The sequence below is a fragment of the Myxine glutinosa genome, chromosome 1 (assembly GCF_964187855.1).
Source record: "Myxine glutinosa chromosome 1, kmMyxGlut1.1, whole genome shotgun sequence".
Lineage (NCBI taxonomy): Eukaryota > Metazoa > Chordata > Myxini > Myxiniformes > Myxinidae > Myxine > Myxine glutinosa.
In genome coordinates this window covers 96,203,615-96,226,357 of record NC_136261.1, presented here as the reverse complement: position 1 = coordinate 96,226,357, position 22,743 = coordinate 96,203,615, and the positions used below count along the sequence as shown (strand labels likewise).

At 43.3% G+C, this 22,743-nt stretch overlaps 1 protein-coding gene across 3 annotated transcripts in view; it reads right to left on the bottom strand.

Moving 5' to 3' along the window:
• The window catches only part of LOC144891412 (glycine receptor subunit beta-like), a 91,193-nt gene extending 69,482 nt beyond the window's left edge, over positions 1–21,711 (bottom strand). For all 3 annotated transcript variants that reach the window (XR_013622943.1, XM_078775076.1, XM_078775075.1), the window contains exons 1-3: positions 21,428–21,711; positions 4,912–5,018; positions 3,838–3,905 (exon numbers count right to left, since the gene is read on the bottom strand). Coding sequence is in view for 2 of the 3 variants with exons in the window: in XM_078775076.1 (XP_078631202.1) it covers positions 3,838–3,905; positions 4,912–5,018; positions 21,428–21,573 (321 nt within the window). In the remaining variant the exon portion in view is untranslated. The remainder of the gene's footprint in view (positions 1–3,837; positions 3,906–4,911; positions 5,019–21,427) is intronic.
• Between the last annotated feature and the right edge of the window lie 1,032 nt (positions 21,712–22,743).

Genomic DNA, 22,743 nt, shown 5'->3' with positions numbered 1-22,743 from the left:
CACGTGACCTGTGACGTCATAATTACCATTAGAATATTCTACAGCCCGACTCCCTCCTACAGTGAAAATTTGATCTCAATCGGTCCAATTATTGCAGAGAACATGTTTTTTAAAGGAAATTAAAACTTAAAATGGCACTGAGTTAAGGATCATCAGAATTATCAGACTTCCCAAAGTTCAAAGTGCCATAACTTTGTCAAAAATGATCGAAACGTCGTGAAGTTCGAACTTGATCTGTAACTTATCATGAGGAAACCATGCACCAAGTTTGAAATCATTAGCATTAAGCGTTTAGAAAAAAAGGTCCGGAAAACTGTTCTTTGCGTGACAGACTGACGGACTGACAGACAGAGGGACGGAGTGCAAACCTATAGTCCCCTCCGGTGTACACCGGAAGGGGACTAATAATGATAATAATAACAAGTCAGGAGACGACGATGGTTCACGAGCGAGCGCTATTCAAGGACAAAGGACGGACTATAACCGAAACAGGCCCGGACAGGCCAGGCCCGGAAATGTCAAAACGAAGGTTACTGACCTTGAAATGATAGAAAATAATGTATAATCAGTTATGAGATTAGTTACCTACACAATACCGAAAATTCGGTGAAAAATGAAATGGGGAAAAAAAAATGAAAACTAAAAATGAAAAATCGAGCTCCGTGGGGCTAGAGCTAGACACATGACATTGGCCTAACCAAATATCGAAACCCCTGTCAGATTCCACCAAACCCCTCGGAGAAGATGTAGCTTGAACTCGATTACCCCCTAAAAAAGACATCTTTTTCGGGCGTGGCTCCGCCCACAATGGGCGCAATACGCCCACTCTAGGCAGGACACAACTAGATCATGATATCAACCTCCCACCCAAGTTTCATCAAGATTGGATGATATCATCGGGTAGTTATGCTGCGGACAGACAGACACACACACAGACAGACACACACACAGACAGACACACACACATGACGAATATAGTGGTCACTTGATAACTCGTGAACCAATAATTTTGCTTACAATTTTTCATGCCTTCATTTTTGCATGAAGCTATGCCTTGGCACCAGAATATTTCATCCCACGAACAGCTGAAAGGTAGTAATCTACACTATGTTCAAATGCGAATTATCATGCACTCAGATTTACCTTACAATTCCCAAAGGTTATTCTCAACAAAGCCAAATCTGGGCAATGGAACTTATGGTTGAAATTGTTATTTTAAAATAATACGGGGATAAGGGTAGACAAGACACTATAAATAGGATGGAATGAACCAATCTGCCAACAGATATGAATAGGGAGAGGGGGATATGCAAGCTTATAAACAAAGATAAAGAAGTAAACAACCCTAATCCACTATGACGCTACACACCACACTCTTACTGACAAGGGGACAGCAGGCAAGGATTTTAACAGGCAGGTAGCTGGTGGTGGCTACATGTCGTTGGTGTGCGGGAAAAATGCAGCTATGGGACCGGAAAGATGGCAGGAGTGATGCAGTGGAGGTGAGGGATACTGAAGCAGCATCCATGTCTCCAGCGAACCGTACTCCCTGTTACAACGATGAAGCAGAGAGCGAGAGATAGAGAGCGATGGATGATATTCCCACAAAGGTCCAACTTCAACTGCTGTGCTCATGTAAGCAAAGATAAGTAAGCAAAGTTTTGGGAAGGGCGGGTGTGGTTTAAAGGTTGTATAAAAGATCATGGCTTTGGATGGGGAATGACATGAGATGTTGGTGAACGCCTGCCTAGAAGACCTGGAGGGAAGAGCGAGATTGAAGAGTGTGGAAGGTGGTTCCACAGGCAGGAAAAAAGAGGAATAAATGTGTTGAGGTGAGCAGTGGTTCTTGATTTAGGCAGTTTCACTAGGAGGTGGTTGCTGGTGGACTGTGTGCATCCTGCAGATACATGGAGGAACAGAGCATGGAGAGGTCAGAGGGTGCAATACCAGAAATGAGGCAGAAGAAGACATAGAGACCACCGACCTGTCGGCGATAGCGAAGTGACAGAACAATAGACTCAGCTTCATCACGTGAGATTCCAATGATCTTGAAAGCCTTAGTTTCCATGGCGTCAAGCTGAGCAAGATGTGAGGCAGGGGAGCCCGCCCAGATGGGAGAGCAGTACTCCATCAAGCTGCGGATGAAAGCCTTCTAGGTGGATATGAATTCAGGTATGCCAAGAGTTTGCACGATGGAGGATGTCCAGTCGGCGTCTGGCTTTGGAGGCCAACTTTGAAATGTGGCTTGCCAAGAGGGATCATAGATGATAGCAAGACCCAACAGTTTGAGTGACAATCTCTTTCAGAGGGTTGTTGAGAAAGTAGATGGGAGGATTTGCCATGTAGTCCTTTCAGATAGAGTATGTGGGATTTCTCAAGATTGAAAGACATATTCCAAGTGTTTGACCAGACTGTGATTTTGTCAAGGTCTGATGAGAGGGAAGAGGCAGCTGCCTGTCTGTCAGAAGGATGACTGATGACACGGCAGAGAGTGGAGTCATCAGCAAAGAGATAAATTGGATTTTCCAGAGAGTCAGAGAGATCATTGATGAAGATTAGGAATACGATTGGGCCGAGAACACTGCCTAGGGGGTACTCCAGCCTTGACAGGGAGAGGAGAAGAAAGGGTTCCATTGAGAGCCTCATATTGGCTACGAGAGTGAAGGAAGTCCGTAATCAAAGAGTGGAGTTGGCCTTGGATTCCATAGACAGACAGTTTGGAGAGCAAGGTAGGATGCCAGACTGTATTGAAATTTGATGAAGCGTATTGTCTGCTTGCATTGTCTGCCTCGTTCTGCTCACTGCGGGTCACGTGCCCCAAAACAATGGAGCTGACACTGGAACTTGTTACTAGGTCCATCTTTTGTAACAAGCTACAATTCTGCCTTTTATTTTATAACATGTGCCACATTTACATTAAACAATAACAATACAATCGCTGCAAACTTTTAAATAAGGAGCTCATTCTAGTCCCTATTTTTATATTTACTTGAGTTATTTAGCTATTTGCAGAATGCAAGCACAATAGGCTTTTAAAACAGTCGAAAGATCCGACTTTATACATTTGAAAGGAAGCAATTACAAATGATTCCTTTGTCTGGGTCTCTGATCTATGATGCACTTAAGTACGTATTGATATATTTTAAATATTGCTAATTACTAAGTAATCATAGTAATTTGCAATTTGTTAATTACTCAGGAATCGTACTAATGATGACACACTTTAAATAGCGCATACGTAATTATATTGCATTTTGGATCACATGACTTGCAATTTTTTTAGTCATTGTTTGATTAAGGTAATTATGAATATGCAACAGTTTTAGATTGTGTTTTGGCTTGCATATCATTATAACCCAGTACTCTTAAATATGAAGCTCTCTCACAATCCCCATCATCAAAAATATAACGCTTATGTTTATTCATCATATGTTTATTCTTGGGCAAATTGCCAGGGGAATAGAAAAGGCCCCTTTATATGGTATGTGCCATGTGGCAAAGTATAGAAAAGAAGGGCCATTCCATAGCTTGTAGAAAATGCGAAACAATACAAAATAAGGGGCATTCAAAAAAATCTTGTGTGCATGCTGTACTACCCTAGTGTCCTTAGGAGGAACCAAGTAATGCTCTAGAAAAGTTCATATACAGCTGTATGAAGAAGTTTATGTATTTTATTTGCCAGATGTAGGGCGAAGTTCTTACTACGTAATACATACGAAGTTCTTACTAATTGTGTATCCATATAAATTGACAAAGAATGTTGGTGTTTCCTGGACTATTGTGAGTATCTCGCTCGTAGAACATTTTGAACACCCCTCACCGTATGTATAAACTAACCATTGTGGTTTCCCGAACGGTTCCGAAGCTGTTGATGAAAATGTTGAGTTTGACATCTACAGGAAATCCTGAGAAAGGGAAATGAAATCTTCATTAAATAACACAATCAACTGCAATAATATTACAAACTACTCTTACTGGAAAAGCAATATTTTATATTGATTGGTTTATGAAACAAATTCAAGGAATTACAAGGCAATAGTTTCCTTCCTTACCAGTATGTATAAAAGGTATGTAACAGAACTCTTTATCAAAGTCCTTTATGCTAAAAATTATGTGTGTAGAATAGCACTGCAAGGATTCCTTTCTAGCCTAAATCGAACTTTGTTTAAGCATTCATACAAGCTGCGACAGGCAGAGTAACAATGCAAAGTATATTTTTTAACAAGATTGAGGCTCATGGAAGAGTGAGATGACACAAGATAAGAAAAAAAACCCGACAAACTAAAAGGGGGCTAGTGGGGCCACACTGAGACTCAACAAGCAGAGGAATTAACAAACAGGAGAGGAGGAGACTGAGGAAGGAATGATTCACAGTGAACTGGAAGTAAGATAGTTAGTTCGGTTTGGTTAATAGGGTAAAAAAAAGGTTGTGTGTAGGGATGTGCATTTTTTTTTAACCTTTGATTTATTTGGTTTAAATTCAATGAGAACAGTCCTTTTGATCCCATTAACATTTTATTCTCTTACAACCAGCATATTTTAATGCGCTTAGAAATTTTATTGCTGGAATCAATTTCTAAAACAGAAATTTCCACAAATGGTCATCAAGGTAACCTGTTACTTTGTACAATGTTTGCCTAGCAACCAATTTCACAGTTGGTCTTATATTTTCTATCACCTGGGAAATTATTAAGTATTACAGAGACTTAGTTTTATTCTTATGCGAACAAATCTCAGTGCATATGTCAAATAATCATCCGGAGCATTGCTAATGAGACCAAAATAAGCAACTTATGACAAACCTGTATTTCAAAGAAATATAATTTGGCTGGAGGTATTCTGTGCCTGTACATTTTTCTGTAGATAGTCATATCCCTTGGCTTATGCTGTCCCTTAGACTTAGAATATCACCTTTGAAGTTTGGCCGGATGCGAGGATCATATGTTCTTAACAGCCGAGTCAAAATGTTGCTGGTGGAATTTTCTGGAATTTTTGCAAACACTTCATCTGGATACTGCCTGGGGAGAAAGAAAAATAACTTTAAATGCATACTCTGCAATGCCTCAAGAAACCCACATCAGCACTCCCACCTGTCGAAAAAAAAAAACAGTCCTGGAACTTTATTGTGTGTGTGTGCGTGTGTGTGTGTGTGTGTGTGTGTGTGTGTGTGTGTATGTGTGTGTGTGTGTGTGTGTGTCCAATGTTTATAACTAGAACGGCACTCAATAGAGAGCATACCTCCGCCTGGTGAACAGTTTACATTTTGTATCTCAGAATAGACCAGAAAATCACAATACAAAATCACATTTAATCAAAATTAATCACAGGAACCACCAAAGGTCCAGTCTTTCATACCCTGATCTATCCCTCGTTTTTGGCCATGTCACTCAATGGTGAAGAATCACTTACAAAATTGTACGAGCTGGATTCATTATCAGATCTTCACCAAAATCGAATCGAATCGTCCTTGTCCGACACCCAACCGGTCCACCAAATTTAATTCCGAATCCATCCACAACTTTTGAGATATCTTGTTCACAAACACGTAGATAAACAAACAAACAGACAGACAGACAGAGGTGAAAACATAACCTCCATCCACCTTTGGTGGCGCAGGTAACAATTGGTTCACACTGTCTATTCATTCATCCACCCAGTGATGGATTAGAAAGGGACCAAGTGTGAGCAAATGTGATCAGATTGAGGAATTTGTGGCTGGCAATTCACTCAGATGGGGTTTTCCAATCAGTGTGTGTGTGTGTGTGTGTGTGTGTGTGTGTGTGTGTGTGTGTGTGTGTGTGTGTGTGTGTGTGTGTGTGTGTGTGTGTGTGTATCAAAGTTTCCACAAAACTTTATTGTGAGAATATGGTGAAGCTGACAAAACTGACATTTTAAGAATTGGCATATTGGGACACTGCATTGGTGCACCAATGAAAAGCTGCAAGCCAATTGTTTTTCTATCAAATGGTCAAAGGTCAGTGTTGTGTAAGTCATCAATTTTCACCTTTTTGACCTGAAATGTTAATACTTTGCATATTGAGTCACAGAATTGGTTCACCAATCAAAAGCTAGAAGCTGATTTTTTTTTTTTTACATGTAAAGCACAAAGGTCAAGGGTGCATAAAATCGTCAATTTTAATTTTGTATTTTTTAACTATTTGTCATGTCTAGCATACGGAAGAGGAAGAAGAAGATGAAGAAGACGTCTGAATACAATCGGACGAAGTATTTCCAGAAGATGAGCTTTGCATTTTCAGATGCTTTCTAGTTTTACCTTTGTGACCTTGTGGCTTTTAGTTAGTACTACATTTGATTGTGACACTTGTTACGGGGTCCTCCCCTATCCCCTGGTCTCGGTAAATCTCCGAACCCCGAGAGGGTCCCCGGCAGAAAGATATGTTATCCTTGGTTGAGATCAATCAAATCAATAATGAAACCACACCAAGGGTTATGAACAAACAATAATATATTATAAATCACACCGGAATCACGACACAAATAATAATAGCAATTCACCATACAATCCCTATCTGAAGATGGTACAACCTTATCTAGTCCTTTACCCAAACTCCCGGCACTCCCCCAATGTCTCTGTACCCCATCCAAGGCGAAGTTGATTCACTCCAGCGATCGTTGGATCAATGTCCGATCAAAATCAATTGAGGCGCGGACGATCGAAGCCACCCAGAGGTCACGTGATCCAACACCCAGCACAATAGCGGTGGAATGGGAAACATCCCAAAGACGCGCTCCGAAGTACACGTTTGCGGTTCAATCAGCGAGTCTCCTTATAATCCTCAAAAGCCCCTTTCTTGCACAGCCATCCCCTGCAACCCACCGGGGAATAATGCCCGGCCGACGCGACAAAAACCTTTTCACTGGAGGTAGCACACGTGGCGAAATGGCGGATGGCTTTCACTCGAGCCGGGGCTTTGAGGCAAGGATACTCCGGAACCTAAATGCAGATACCCGACTACCCAGGCTCCACAGCACTCCGGCGATATCACCTATCGCACAAACTTCCTTTCAAGGACGCAAAGTTCACTCGCACTGTGCTCGACCGCTCGGTCCGGAGCTTCCACAAAAAACGTCTTTTCATGATCTCCTCACGCCTCTTCTTCTTCTTCGCTACACCTCTTCCGGTGCCCTATCCGATTTCCGGCATCATTTTGTCATGAGCGCTTTTAAACCTTTTAACCACAATAACCCTTACTGAGAACCAACAATAATAATAATACCAACAATAATTAGGGCCGAATCCGTAACACACTGCGTATCTATTCCAAACATACACTCAGTCAATCTTATGTGGATAGCTATTTGTTGCTTTCTTGAAAAGTTGGGTGTTGCACATATCAGGTCCACCCAAAGTATGAGTTCCTTAGGTCTCTCAAAGACTTAATCAGGACCGATGTCCATCCATCTATCTGGCTATCCATTGAATATCCCTTAATATATGAATGGGATCCAACTGCAAATTCAGTCTGCTGCTTGAATCAATACTTTGGCACAACATTGGTGCTGAAGCAATGCTCCAATAAATTTGTTCAATAATTTAGGAATTTATTCAGGGGATGAAGACCTAATGGCCTACTATGTTAATGGGTACCATGGAGTTTTTTGTTCACAACCGAGTGCTAGCAGACAGGACAACTGAATTATTTCTTGACATTTTGGTGAATGTTGCACGATTGCCTTTGATGCAATCTTACGTGAAAATCCTTATGCCTACCAGCGTAATACATTTTGCCCAACCCAACTGTTGCGTCTGTATGGAAACGGTTTGAGGATGACAAATAAAATCTGCAATGACCAGCACACAACCCTGACTTCAAAATATTCAAACCACTCCAGGACGTCATGAAAATTCCAACTCCAGAGTTATTATTCAAATCAACTTATTGAAGGCAAGATTTAAGATGCATTCAAGAATTTTCCACCCTGCATAAACCAAACTTATCGTGGCTTACAGTAAACAAAATTAACAAAGGTCAAACAAGCTAACTTAATACAGCAGCTGGGGATTTTTAGAAATAATTGTTGTAAAATTCTGGTCCAGTTACCGAGATGAGAGGACTGAGTGCCAGTTGGATGAATGAGGCACACCTCATACACCTGTCAGTTTCAAGCTGCAGAATTGCTTCGAATTGCAACATGATGCTGAAAATAATTGTTTAAGTGGAATAGGTTCGTGATGTGATGTTACATTCAAGTGATGGAATATTTTTGCATATTTATTTTTGCCTTTTCCTTGCTGAATCTTTGAAATGGAAGTGGAGGATGAACATGTCTCAACCAACTGGCACCCGACTGGCTTACGCACCACATGTATATACTGCGGCATATACAGTCACATGAAAAAGTAAGTACACCCCATGTTAAGTTTTGACTTTTTCAACATATTTCAACATACAGCTATTTGATATTCATTTCAACAATATTGATAGATAAAGGTAATATAATATAACAAATATCATGAAACATTTACATTTTGTAGTCCATTGTAAAATTTAAAGAAACATAAATGTAAATTTCGCATGTGGAAAAAGTAAGTACACCCCTACATTTATCACTACTTCAAATACCTAAAATTAGAATCAGGTGCAAATGATTAGAACATCATTAGAGAGGATCTTGGAGGAACCTGTCTTATTTAAACCTCAGACATTTAGTTTGGTTTGCTCTTTGTTGTTGAAGTGTGTGGCGTCATCATGCCTAGATCAAAAGAGCTCTCTGAGGCCTTCAGAAAGAAGGTTATAGATGCCTACGAGTCTGGGAAAGGATTTTTTTAAATCTCCAAACAATTTGAAATCAATCATTCGACTGTCCGAAAGATCATCTACAAGTGGAGAAGATTCCAAACAACTGCCAACTTGTTCAGGCCAAGCCGCCCCAACAAGTTCAGCCCGAGAGCAGACCGCAAGATGCTGAAAGAAGTCTCTAAGAACCCCAGAATGTCATCACGGGGCCTACAGGTAGCTCTTGCCACTGTTGATGTCAAAGTGCATGAGTCTACCATTAGAAAGAGGCTGCACAAATTTGATCTCCATGGGAGGTGTGCCAGGAGGAAACCTTTGCTGTCCAGAAAGAACATCAGGGCAAGACTAAAGTTTGCCAATGAACACCTCGGCAAAGACCAGCACTTCTGGAACAATGTGCTCTGGACAGATGAGTCAAAGGTAGAGTGATTTGGCCACAGTACCAGAAGACATGTTTGGCGAAAACCAAAGACAGCAAGTATTGAAATTTTTTGAAAATTTGATTGAAAGAAGACTAATAAAAGTGGTAAATAATGTATAGACAACAGCCTTTTTGGGTTTATTACAACCGTTTGGAACCATCAACCAAAATAAGTATTTGGCAAAGAAAAGGAAACTATCATCTATGTTAACATAGAAAAAGCATATGATCAAGTTCCAAAAGAGCATTTGCTGAATGGGCTCTCAGAAGGCAACTCATGCCTGAAGAAATGGGAAAGATAGTCATCGGAATGTATGAAAAAAAACAAGAACAAGGCTGAAGACCAACTTGGGATACAGTGAAATGTTTGAAGCCAAGGTAAGATTGACATGAAGGATCAGTTTTAAGTCCCATACTGTTTGTCTTGGGATTGCAAGAATTGATAAAAAATGAAACGTTGTGATTCCCATGTGGGTTATTGTGTGCTGATGATATCGTATTGAATGCTGAAAGTGATAAAGCGAGAGAGATTTTTCAAAAATGGAAAAGTGCAATAGAGAAACAAGGTTGACGTGTCAACAATAATAAAACAAAGGTTAGGGTGAGTGGTGAAGAAGAAGAAAAGGAAAGAAAGGGGACAATGGCCTTTTTCAATGTACAAAAGATGAGTTGAAGAATTGAATTCAATGTTGGCAGTTTTATTGATAGTGTCACAAGAAGTGCAGTGGTATTGCTGGAAATTTGGTAACAAAAGCTGGGATTTTCATATGTAAAATATGTGAGGATCAATCATTTCAATAAATAGATGAAGAAAAAAAAGACCTCAGAATCTCACCTGCTCCTGACCTCAGAATTAAATTTAGAAATGGTTAAAAGTTTCTGTTACCATGTAGACATTTCAAAGCCATCAGGAGAAACAGAATTAGCTATTAGTAATAAAGTCAGCGTGGAACTAGAAGGGCACTCAGTAGAGCGCATACCTCCACCAGGCTGACCAGTATATTTTTTGTATCCCACTGATAGGATGGATCTGGATCCGGACCTGGACCTGAACCAAAATCGGATCTTCTCGTTATTGTCATCTACCTAACTCATCTACCTAGTTTTGTCACAAGTCGTCTACAACATTTTGACATATCATGCTACATATAGTTTTTGGCCCTGTCTCTGAATGGTGAAGAATCACTTGGAAAATTAAAAAATATCGCATCCGGATCTTCACCAAAATCGAATCAATTCTTCCTTGTTACACACCCAACCTGTCTACCAAATTTCTTCCCAATCTGTCCACAACGTTTTAAGATATCCTGTTCACAGACAAATAAACAGACAAACAGGGGTGAAAACATAACCCCCACTAACCTTTGGTGGTGAAGGTAAAAAGTGGAGACAACTTGGTGGAATCATGAAGCACAGAAACATTGCATTATCTGTAAAAGTTGATAAAGCTTGTATCAGATTGGTAGTGATGTATGGAAGGTAATTTGGATTGAACATGTCAAAATAATGGAAAGAACAGAGATAGGTCTTAAAGAAAGAATTCCAAGTTCAGAAATATGGAAGGGACTAAAATTCAAAAGTAGTGAAGAAGAACTTAGGAAGAGGAGATTTGGTTGGTATGGGAATGTGCACCGAAAATCCGAAGATGAAGCTGTAATGAAACAAAATAACTTGTGGTACAAGGAAGAAAGCAGAGAGGACGTCCTAAAAAGATATGGATAGAAAATGTCAAGATAGATGTGAAAGTTTGTGTTCACACTAAATGGATGGGGGACACGTTTAAGTAACAAAATGGCCGTCAGTCGGCCATCATGGTTCTGATCTTGAATATAAATGGCGTGCATATGTAAGCCAATATTCATTCCTTATCTGTGTGCCAAGTTTGATTAAGACCAGTAAATGCATGTCCGAGAAATTGTTGAGGACATATTCAATGCTGGGTAGTTTTACAACTAAAGCGGCTGCCAGTCTACCAGTCAGCCATCTTTGATCAGATCACAAAATAAAGTGAGGTACACGTGTATGCCAACATGTACTGTGCTTGTGCTAAGTTTGAACAAAACCGGACCATGCATGTCCGAGAAATGATTGGGGACACGTTTAACTAACGAAATGGTCACCAATCAGCCATCTTGGATCTCATCTCAACAAACAATCAGGTGCATCTGTAAGCCATCATTCATTGTCTGTGTGCCAAGTTTGAACAAGATTGGTCCATATATGTCCGAGAAAAAGTTAAGGACGTGTTTAACATCGGGTTTTTTGACAATTAAAATGGCCGCCAGTCGGCCATCTTTGATTTCATCACGAAACAAAATGATGTGCATATATATACCATCATTATTTATTGTCTTTGTGCCAAGTATGAACAAAATTGGTCCATATATGTCCGAGAAATGGTTGCCGACGGACGCACGCACGTACAGACAAATGCAGGGACAAGACCCAATCCATCAGCCCCAATTTCCGACTAAGTCCAACGGGGGCTAATAACTATGGTTCACAGACAGTTTGGATTGACCAAAATCAGAGGGAAAACTTGGATAAAACATTTTATTTGTAATGCTTTGTCGTGATTTAATTAAAAGGAATATTGAATCTGTACTTAACATTGAATCTCGAGGAGTTGGCAGAAAATTATCCTAAAATAATCAATATACATGTTGGTGGTTGCATCAGCTAATCGCGGGTTTTTATTCCAATTTGGAATTACGTGGTGACGACTCGCATTCAATCATGTCCTGTTGGTCTCCTTCTCCGCCCAAGCATTGCGCGCATTCAATCACGTACTGAAAGTCTCCATCGCCGTCCAAGCATTGCGATTTGTAGTGTCAGACAGAGCTAGCAGTCCCTTTTTACAGTTATAAAATGTACATGTTCAGTCATCTGTATGTGCATTACTTTCCACTGTAAAAGTGGAAAGTAACTGCACATACTTAAATGCATTCATTTCACTGTAGCTGGGATCAAATATTCCATATTACCTCTGCCACCGAAGGTGGATGGGGGATATGTTTTCACCCCTGTCTGTTTGTTTGTTTGTCTGTTTGTGACAAAGATGCAACTGCAACCAACCAAGATGCAACAAAGATGCAACTGCAAGAACAACTGCAACCTTCTTATGGTTAAACTGCCAAAATCAAGACTCTCTGCTCACCTTCACTCCTTCATTCCTCTTTTCTCCCGCCTCTGGAACAAACTCCCTCACTCTCTTCAATCCCACTCCGCCCTCCAGGTCTTTAAAACAGCTGTTCACCACCATCTCTTACCTTCCCCCATCTAAAACCTTGATCTTTCCTACCCCCATTAATTTCACCCCAGATCCACTTTTTTGAAATACCGACTTCTTTCCTGGAAGTCCTAGCAGTGTCCATGTGTTTTTTTTACTTCTCCCATCCCCCCGCCCCCGTTCCCATGCCTCCTCCCCCCCCCCCCAAGCCCTCTCCCTCCCACAGATCTCCCGATGTCCCTACTCTCAAATGTTGTACTTGTGTACTTCCCTCTCTCCCCCCATCTTGTCTCCCGCTCCCACTCCCTTTATCATATGTTTTATTTGTCAGTTTGTCTTTTTGTGATTAATGGTTAAACTGTGATTAATGTGATTAATGTGATTAATGGTTAAAACATCTCTCCCACCTCCCTCTTACACGGGCCTCAATCTTGTATACAAAAATATATATATATATATCTCTCTCAAAAAGTTGCGGAAGGATACAGATAAAATTTGGCAGAGAGGTAGTGTAGGCTATGAGCCAAGGGGGTTGGTCGGTACCATACAGATGGAGTAAGGCTCATTGTGATTTTTAGCAAGATTTTTTTTTTTTTTTTTTTTTTTGTATACAAGATCGAGGCTCGTGAAAGAGCGAACATTAATCACACAGAAAGACAAACAGACACACAAAACAAATAACATCGGGAGCGGTAGACAAGATGGGGAGAGAGGGGGAAGGACACAAACACAACATTTGAGAGCAGGGACCGAGAGACATGGAGACATCGAGAGAACTGTGGGAGGGAGAGGGCTTTGGGGGGGAGGCATGGGAAGGGGGGGGGGTGGGAGAGGTATAAAACATATGGACACTGCCAAGACTTCCAGGAAAGAAGTTGGAATTTCAAACAAGGTGGATCTGGGGTGAATTAGTGAGGGTAGAAAAGATCAAGGTTTTGGATGGGGGAAGATAAGAGATGGTGGTGAACAGCTGTTTTGAAGACCTGGAGGGAGGAGTGTGATTGAAGTGAGTGTGGGGGTTTGTTCCAGAGGCGGGAGAAAAGAGGAATGAAAGAGTGAAGGTGAGCAGAGAGCCGAGATTTCGGCAGTTTAACCATCAGAGGGTGGCTGGCAGATCTTGTGCGACCTGTAGGAATATTTGGGGGACAGAGCACAGAGAGAGCTGGGGGAGCAAGGCCGGAGAGGAGTCGGTAGAAGACAGAAAGACCACCTACCTGCCTGCGGTGAGTGAGTGAAAGGCCCTCAGAGATAGCTTCATCGCGGGAGATTCCAATGATTCTGAAAGCTTTGGATTCAACAGCGTGAAGCCGAGCCAGGTGTGAGGCAGGAGCACCAGCCCATAGGGGAGAACAGTATTCCATTGAGCTGCGGATGAAAGCCTTGTATGTGGTGAGGAGCTCAGGTGTGCCTAGGAAGGACTTCGCACGACGGAGGATGCCCAGTCGGCGACTGGCTTTGGAGGCCAGCTTGGAAATGTGGTTTTCCCAAGAAAGATCATGGCAGATGGTGAGACCCAAAAGCTTGAGCGACAGAACTTCTTGGAGAGGATTGTTGAGAAAGTAGATGGGAGGGTTGTCCAGTCGATCTTTTCGGAGAGACATAGTAAGAGTGTGAGATTTGTCAGGATTGAAAGACATGTTCCACATGTTTGACCAGTCTGTGATTTTGTCCAGGTCTTCAGAGAGTGAGGAGGCTGCAGACTGCCGATCTGAGGGAAGAGGAATGGAGCGGCAGAGAGTGGAGTCATCAGCAAAGAGATACAGAGGATTTTCCAGAGAGTCGGAGAGATCATTGATAAAGACCAGAAAAAGCACAGGGCCCAGCACACTGCCTTGGGGAACTCCAGCCTGAACGGGAAGGGGAGATGAGAGAAATCCATTCAGGGCCACACGTTGACTACGACCAGAGAGGAAGTCCGCAAGCCATGCATGGAGATTTCCATGGATACCATAGGAGGAGAGTTTGGTGAGCAGAGCTGGGTGCCAGACCGTATCGAAGGCACGTGATATGTCAAGGGAGACAGCTCTGATTTCCTGTTTGGCATTGAGGACCTCCATCCATTGTTGAGACAGCAGAAGCAGCATGTCCAGAGTAGAGTGACCTGGTCTGAAACCAAATTGATGATCAGAGATCAAGCCATTGGAGAAGAGGAAAGATTTCATATCCGAAGCAATGATGGATTCCATGACTTTGCTGATAATTGGGAGCAGGCTGATTGGTCTGTAGTTGCAAGGATCTGTTTTTGCACCTTTTTTGTGTAAAGCGGTAATGTTTGCTGATTTCCAGGATGCTGGCAGATGACCTTGAGCAAAAGATAGGGTGAAAAGAACAGAGAGAGGGTGAGATAGAGCGGCAAAGCAGGATTTTAGGACCCGTGGGCTGATGCCATCTGGTCCAGTTGCAGAATCAGAGTCGAGGTTTGACAAAAACTCCTCCACCTTGTCAGGAGAGAAGGTCACAGAGTCCAGGAGCAGTTTGGTTCGACTGGGAAAGGTGGGAACAGAGAGAGATGGGTTTGGGACTAAGGATTTTGAGGCAAACACAGAGTTGAGGCATTCGGCTTTGTCACGTGCGATGTCAACTGTGTGGCCATTTGAGGTAAGGGAGGGGATGGAGGGGGAACAAACACCAGAAACGGATTTGACCAGACGCCACCAGGATTTGGAGGAAGGAGACAGGTTTGAGAGTTCATTCTTGAGTGAGGAGAGATAGTGCTTCCTGGCACTCCTGAGGGTAGACACACACTTGTTCCGAGCTTGGTGGAAGGAACTGAGATTTCCTTCAGTTGGATTAGCCTTCCAAGAGGCAAAGGCAAGTTGTTTCAGGGCAACTGCCTCACCACAAGATTCAGTGTACCATGGACGGGAGGAAGGGTAAGACAACTGAAGGCGAGATGGGATAAATCTGTGCATGAGAGAGATCAGTTTGCTTTGGAAGAATTCCCAGGAAGAATTGATGTCAGAGGCAGTGGAGATGGGAGACCAATCCAGACGATTGATGGCTGCTTGAAGACCGTCCCAGTCGGCCTGAGTGAAATGCCAGACTCGTCGACGCTGAGGAGGCTCTCTGAGAATGGCCAGAGAGATGTCCACTTTGACAAGCACATGATCAGAAGAACCGATTGGAGCAGAAGAAGAGCAGCAGACATTAGCAGGGAAGTTAGTCATAACCAAGTCTAGAAGAGAAGATACTCCATTGGCTGAGATCCGGGTCGGGAAATTGACAGATTGTGTCAATCCCAGTGAGTCACAGAAGTCCTTTGCTGAGGTGCCATGACTGGTGAGAGAGGAACCCACACCCAACCAGGTGGCATGATGACAATTGAAGTCACCACATATGAGGAAGAGAGAGTTGGGATGAGTGGATAGAAGTTGGTCCATGTTGTCAGACAGTGAAATGTAGATGGAGTCATCACTGTTTGGGGGACGGTACAGAACACATATGAACAAAAGGTGGGAGCGGAGAGGAAGCCGTAGCCAGAGGTACTCCTGGGGGTGAGGAGGAGAGAGGGCAGTGCAAGGAGAGTGAGGAAGAGAGTTTTTGATAAAGATAGCCACCCCACCACCAGGCCGAGGCTCAGGTCTATCATACCGGAGGAGGGAGTAACCAGGAAGAGATATTAAGGAATCAGAGACATCTTGAAGGAGGAAAGTCTCTGTTAAGCAGATCAAGTCTGGATTGTCAGAAGCAACCTGTATGGAGAGATCAGTCAGGTTTGAGCGAAGGCCCCGGATGTTTGAGGTCCATACCGTTAATGAAGAGAGAGGGGGAGCATCGGGTACAGGACAGGGGAGGGGAGGAGTAGGGTAAGATGAAGGATGAGAGGGGGAGGTAGGGAGAGCAGTTGTTAGTGTGTCAGCGATTGCAGAAGAGTTCCAAGAAAGGGAAGGATGAGGAGGATGAAAGGTTTGAAGGTGAAGGGATGAGGCACAGAGAGGGGTTGTTTGAGGGGGGGCAGAGGAAAGAAGAAGGTTGGGGGGGGGGTGGAGGTATGAGATAGAAGGCAGACGAAGTGGGGAGGAGGCAGCTTTGAGGAGGAGGGGGGAGGAGGGAGAATTGGAGAGGAATGGTATGGGGGGAGATTTGAATGGGAGGGGTTGGGGGGGAGTTTTGAAGGGGAGGAGTGAGGGGGGAGTTTAGGAGGGGAAGGGCAAGGGGGGAGTTCAGGAGTGGAAGGGCAAGGGGGGAGTTCAGGAGTGGAGGGGTAGGGGGGGAGTTTAAGAGTGGCGGGGCAAGGGGGGAGTTTAGGAGTGTAGGTGCAAGGGGAGGGATTTGGATGGGAGGGGCAAGAGGGGAGTTTAGAAAGTGGATGATTAATGAAAGACGAACATTGAAAACAAATTGGGTTTGTTGTGATTTTCAAGTTAGCAATCCGGTTCAGAATGATGGAGGAGGGATGGAATGAATGTGAATTTAGACCATGTAGTGAGGGAGACGTATAAGATATTGAATTTCTTTTTTTTGAGGTGGAATGAGTTGGAGAGGAAATTGAGAAAAGCCTTTTAAATAGGAAGAAAAACAGCGTGTTGTAAAATACCACTGAGTAAAACACTGAAGGGGAAAGGTTATACATATTTAAATAATATTTAAACAGAACCGTGAACAATCTTATGCGCACAAAAATACCAACGGGGGGAGAGCCGAGAGGGACCACCACGAGTCACGTGAAGGGCAAACGGTGGATGGCGACGGTGGATGGCAAACGGTGGATCGACCACTTTTTCACTAAATTTAACATATTTTTTGTCATTATATCAATATTTTGATAAATAACCCCCACAAATGTTCTATATTTCTATTACTATATTAGTTGGCATCCAGTATGCAAATTATTGGCACTCTGTGGTCCTTAAAAACATATTTATTCCAATTTTAGCAAATATCACATTTTTTGGCGAAGCGAAGCGGGCGTATCATAATATTTCGGGTGATAACACAGAGATGGCCGAGAGTTATACACTGCTATGACTTTTTTTCATATCTAGGGACATATATCTTGCTAAAAATCACAATGAGCCTTACTCCATCTGTATGGTACCGACCGGTCAATTTGGGGGGTCTGGCTCATAGCCTAGTGTATGTGACACTGACAAAGTGATTAGAATTTGCTGAAAATCCGGACTTGGATCCCGGCTAGTAGATTTTTTTAATGATTCTTTTTTTTTTTGGTGGTCCCGCATCATAAAACCGATATCTCAAAAAGTTATGGACGGATTTGGACGAAACTTTGTGGACCGGTTGTGTGTGTGACAAGGACGAATCAATTCGATTTTGGTGAAGATCTGAATCTGGATTCGGATACGATAATTATTTAATTCTTAAGTGATTCTTCACCATTGAGAGATTGGACGAGAAGCGATATATAACATGATATTTAAAAAAAATTATGGACGAGTTATGACTAAACTTGTTGAACGAGTTGGTTAGGTGACAAGAACAAGCTATTAGATTTTGGTTGAGGTCCGAATCCAGATCCGGCCTATCAGTGGGATACAAAGCATAAACTGTTCAGCCCTGTGGGGGTATGCTCTCTACCGAGTGCCGTTCTAGTTCCTGCAGTATTGATCTCGAAAAGCAATCCTAAATTTGAATTATTCTTAGAACCGGCAATGTCAGAAAAGAAATCACAAACCAGTGCAGGGTGTATGAGATGATGGTTAATTATACTGTCCCAATCCTGAATATACGAGTATGTTGCATTTTATGTTGCCCTCATCACTAAAGGTGGCCATTCAAATGGGACACGAGGAAACACCTGGGCAAGTGAATTTGATTACAGTGTGCCCAAGTTTCAGCCCACACAGCAACCACACTTGGAGATAGCAAGCAGTGTAACCTGGTGCCAAGGACTATCTGAGAAGACCAGATGACTTGGTACCTGGAGCCCAGGTACGAATTTGGAATTTCTTCATGGTGCTGGTGATAAATCACCTACTTTTTGTAAAAGTTCTTCAACGTCTACCAACTAATGCTGGCAGACGGGAAATCCAGCTTAATCTACATCCATCCAACACTTTGTGATACAACACCATCTCGGTGAAGCACCAATCCAATAGTTTATAGCCTGATCAGAAAATAAACCCAGACTAGCAGTTTACAGGTGTCTGCACCACCCTGTCATGACATATGTTGTATCAATGCAATGATACATCACTCTCCGAAAACATCTATATTTGCAATATTGATTACATGTATGACATCAAAATGAATAAATACTGTGCAAGGCCTGCTCTCCATCTTGTTCTTCCGCTCCCTTTATCATATGTTTTATGTGTCAGTTTGTCTTTTTGTGTGATTAATGTTCGCTCTTACACGAGCCTCGACCTTGTATACAAGAAAAAAAAAGGAAAAAAAAGGGTAAAGAGCAATTCTCTGTTAGATGGCTCAAGTCTCAATTTGGCCAATTAATGAGCTGAGGGCCCTAACCAAGCCGGGCGACCTTGATCATCCAAGTCAGTAGAACCATATTGGTGGCGTTGCCTTCCCACACTGCCTCACAGAGATCGAGGAGAAGAAGATCCGTCGCCGAGGTCACGTTGCCTGACAACATCAGTCTGGACAACTATCGTTGACGCCTCTTCACGGTGGTTGTACCCCCCAACCCAAGTCGAGGGCCAAATCTTCCCCCATTCTTCCCTGCTGCCCGGATTTGTGAGGGCAGCACGGTCACTGTCTGAGTGTCGATCGGTCTCCATGGACCGGCCCTTTCCCTCTTGTCTCTTCTCTCTCTCTCTAACTCTAAATATAACTGTGTCGTGGCCCTGACTTCGTGAAGGTGGGGGTACACCATCCTGGATGTGGGGGGGGGGGGGGGACCTCAGGGTCGCTCCTGCGAGATTGATTGGCCCTCTCCGTGCGGCTGGCTTGTTCGAGAGAACTGGCTGGGGCTTTCCAACAACATCAGTCTGGATCCACTCAGCAGATGCAGAAACATCGACTTGACTGCCTGATCATGATTGTCCAGACGCATCTCCACCAGCACCAGGTCCCGCATCATAGAAATGAGGACCTGCATCCGCAGCAGTGCAAAATGGCGACCACGGCCCCGGGTGACCTACCGTGTCAACACGCGGGTTTTCAAGCCCTGTTCACCAATGTTCACCAGTTCACCAAGGTGACCGACCGATGACTGAACAGGTAAACAGGCACAGCTGGGTGACCTCGGCCCTACTGGGTGGAAAATCAAAATCCAGCTCCGAAAGGAGTCGATCACGCATCCTGGCGGCTAGAACATACACCTGCTGATCGGCCTAGTAAACCACTTCTGGGGACCTGGTGGGGCCTTGTCCCATTCTGCTGAACATACATAACATTCATTACATATATGATATCAAAATAAATGAATGAAAATTAATAAATGGATCAAACAAATGCGAGAGATGATGGGAATAGAGCCTGTGATGGATGCTGTGAAGAGGAACAGGTTGAGATGGTTTGGTCATGTGTTGAGGAAGGATGAAAGTGACTGGTTGAGAAGAGTGATGGAAATGAATGTAGAAGGAAGTAGAAGACGGGGAAGACCGAGAAAGACTTGGCTAAAGATGGTGGAAGAAGAAATGCGGGCAAGGGGTTTAACAAGGAGAGATGCAGAAAATAGGGCAAAATGGAGAAGATTGTCATGGGGACCGCAAGGCTAACCCCCGCTCTTGCAGGGAAAATGGCCTTTAAAATGCATGTTGTTGTTGTTGTTGTTGTTGTTGATCAAACAACTTGCTGTGCCTCATATGTACAATGGCACAATGGCACCGGGAACTTTTACCCTTTTGCCAAAATGCAGACACCACCTGCATGTTAACCAGCCGAGGCTGCCGCATGGTTTCTACACTCATAAATCAATCGTATTCGCCCGTTGGTTATTCAATCATTTATGTTTTTCTTGATTTTATTATCATATAATCGAGATATTACCATCTAAACTGGAATTTGTTCTGCTTTTTAGCACTGATTAATCAGAGCAATTAATATGCTCATCTGATTTGCACAAATTCCTTCTTTTTTGGGGGGGGGGGAGGGGGGGGGTACGACATCGAGGCTCATGTAAGAGTGACCATTAATCACAAAATCACAAACTGACACATAAAACATAAGATAAAGGGAGCGGGAGACAAGATCGGGAGAGAGAGAAGGAAGCACACAAGCACAACATTTGAGAGTGGGGACGCAGGTAGTGGGGAGCAGGGACATCGGGAGATCTGTGGGAGGGAGAGGGCTTTGGGGTATGAGGCACGGGACGGGGGGAGGAGGGGGGGAACCTTGCTCTATTTAAAGTTATCTTACTTTATTCGGGTTGTACCCAGGATGTCGAACAGGGTCGCACCGTCGAATTAACACCAGGTGGGTTGACCTGGCCTGGCATCCTTCCAAGGTCGGCGAAATGAGTATCGGCTTACTGGTAATGGGGGGGGGGGGGCACTGCATCAGCGGCACAGCTGCGCTTCCAGAAAATGATGCAACCAGCAGCACAGGCTGCACACGAAGCACCAGCACCAATCCCCAACGCTAATAGGCAGGGTGTTGCATCATCACAAGTTGCATCATCCCTCGAATGGACGTTAAAATTGGATGTCCCACCTCATACATTAGTTGGTGCATGTTAGACGTGCCACGGTGTTGTGTTTTGTGAAGAGTCGGCGAGTTATCGCCAGCACCCTGAACACGTCACAAATTCCTGTTCTAATGCAAGGGGAAAGGTATCCATGAACATCCAGACTCCAGATTTTTGCTTACCTGTGCCAACCATCTCGAAAGCACAAACAAAATGAAGACCGCCATCATTCCAAACTACCTATACAGACTACAGTATATGAAATGTCGTTCCATCAACCAATCCCGTCGCATCATAACTCTTGCAACTCCCGGCAGCAGCCGCGTCGCGCACACAGAAAACCGTCGCAAAACAACCGGTGACATTGTAACGTCATTATGACCAAATTTATGAATTAAGTCACAAATATGATGGTCGTCATCATCATCATCATCATCATCATCATCACGTGGAACCACCCCTTCCCATCTCACGAGGGGCAGTTTTGTAACGCTTGCTTCTTGAGGTTCTTGGACTGCGCGCTGCGGCTAAACCGCGGGCCCAGAGCCTCGACCGGCGACAGCAGGACATCCATGGTTCCCGCCAGCAGGAGCAGGAGCAGCACGTGGGGCGTACGCATCGGTCCGGAGCAAAACGCGTGCACTGCACGATCCACTGACACGATACTCCGCTGCTCCGTTGGTGCTCCGAGGATGCGTCCGCGCGAGGAGGATTATTACCCGACTATGCGTTCACATTCGTCTTCTTCTTCTTCTCCTTCCGAATTGTGTTATTTATTTTTTCTTATTCGGGTGTTTGTAAATATCTATGTCCGCTACCCATCAATATCCTACCTATTAGACATCACCTCTACACTGAAAAGCTCCGCTACAAATGTGATATGTATAACACCGTTGCGGATTGTATACGGCCGGAACCACTCCACCTACTCCTCCCCCCAACCCCACCACGGCACCACCTCCACCAGCACCACCCTCACCAGCACCACTCCACCTCTCCCTCCCATGCATCTCCCTTTTCTTTTGGGTCATCTGAGTCTTTATGGGTGTTTGGGGTATTTTGGATCTTCAAGGGCTTTTGTGTCTTCAGGGTCTTTCGCATGTTCAGGGTCTTTTGGGTCCTCTGGATATTTTGTGTCTTCAGGGTATTTCGGGTATTCAGGGTCTTTTGGGTCTTGGTAGTCTTAAGGGTCTTCAGGGACTTAATGGGTCTTCAAAGGTTTAAACGGTCTCAGCAGGTGAAAGGCTCGAAAGGGATATCCCAACAGTGCGTAATTAATAGACAGGATTAAACTGACATTCAAACAGTACGTAATTAATAGATATATGGTAACACGGCTGCACCGCCTCACATCTTTACAGAAACGAGCTTTTCCGTTTTATATATTTTTTAAGAAGAATACGTTTTGGTTACAAATATACATATACACATACATATACACATACATATACACATACATATACACATGCATATACACATACATATACACATACATATACACATAGATATACATATACATATACACATACATATACACATACATATACACATACACATACTGTTACGGATTCGTCACTTCCGTTGTTGTGGTTCTCATCCACTGTAAACATTTTTGGTTCCATGTACTATTATTGTTATCGTTTAAGTGAATTGGAGATAACTGTTTTCAAAAGGTTTAAAAAAAAAATGTTTTAAAAAGAAACCGGAAACCGGATCGGGCACCGGACGAAGAAGAAAAAGAGGAAGAAAAAGAGGAAGGGAAGGCGGAGCTGCTTCGAGGTCTTGAGCA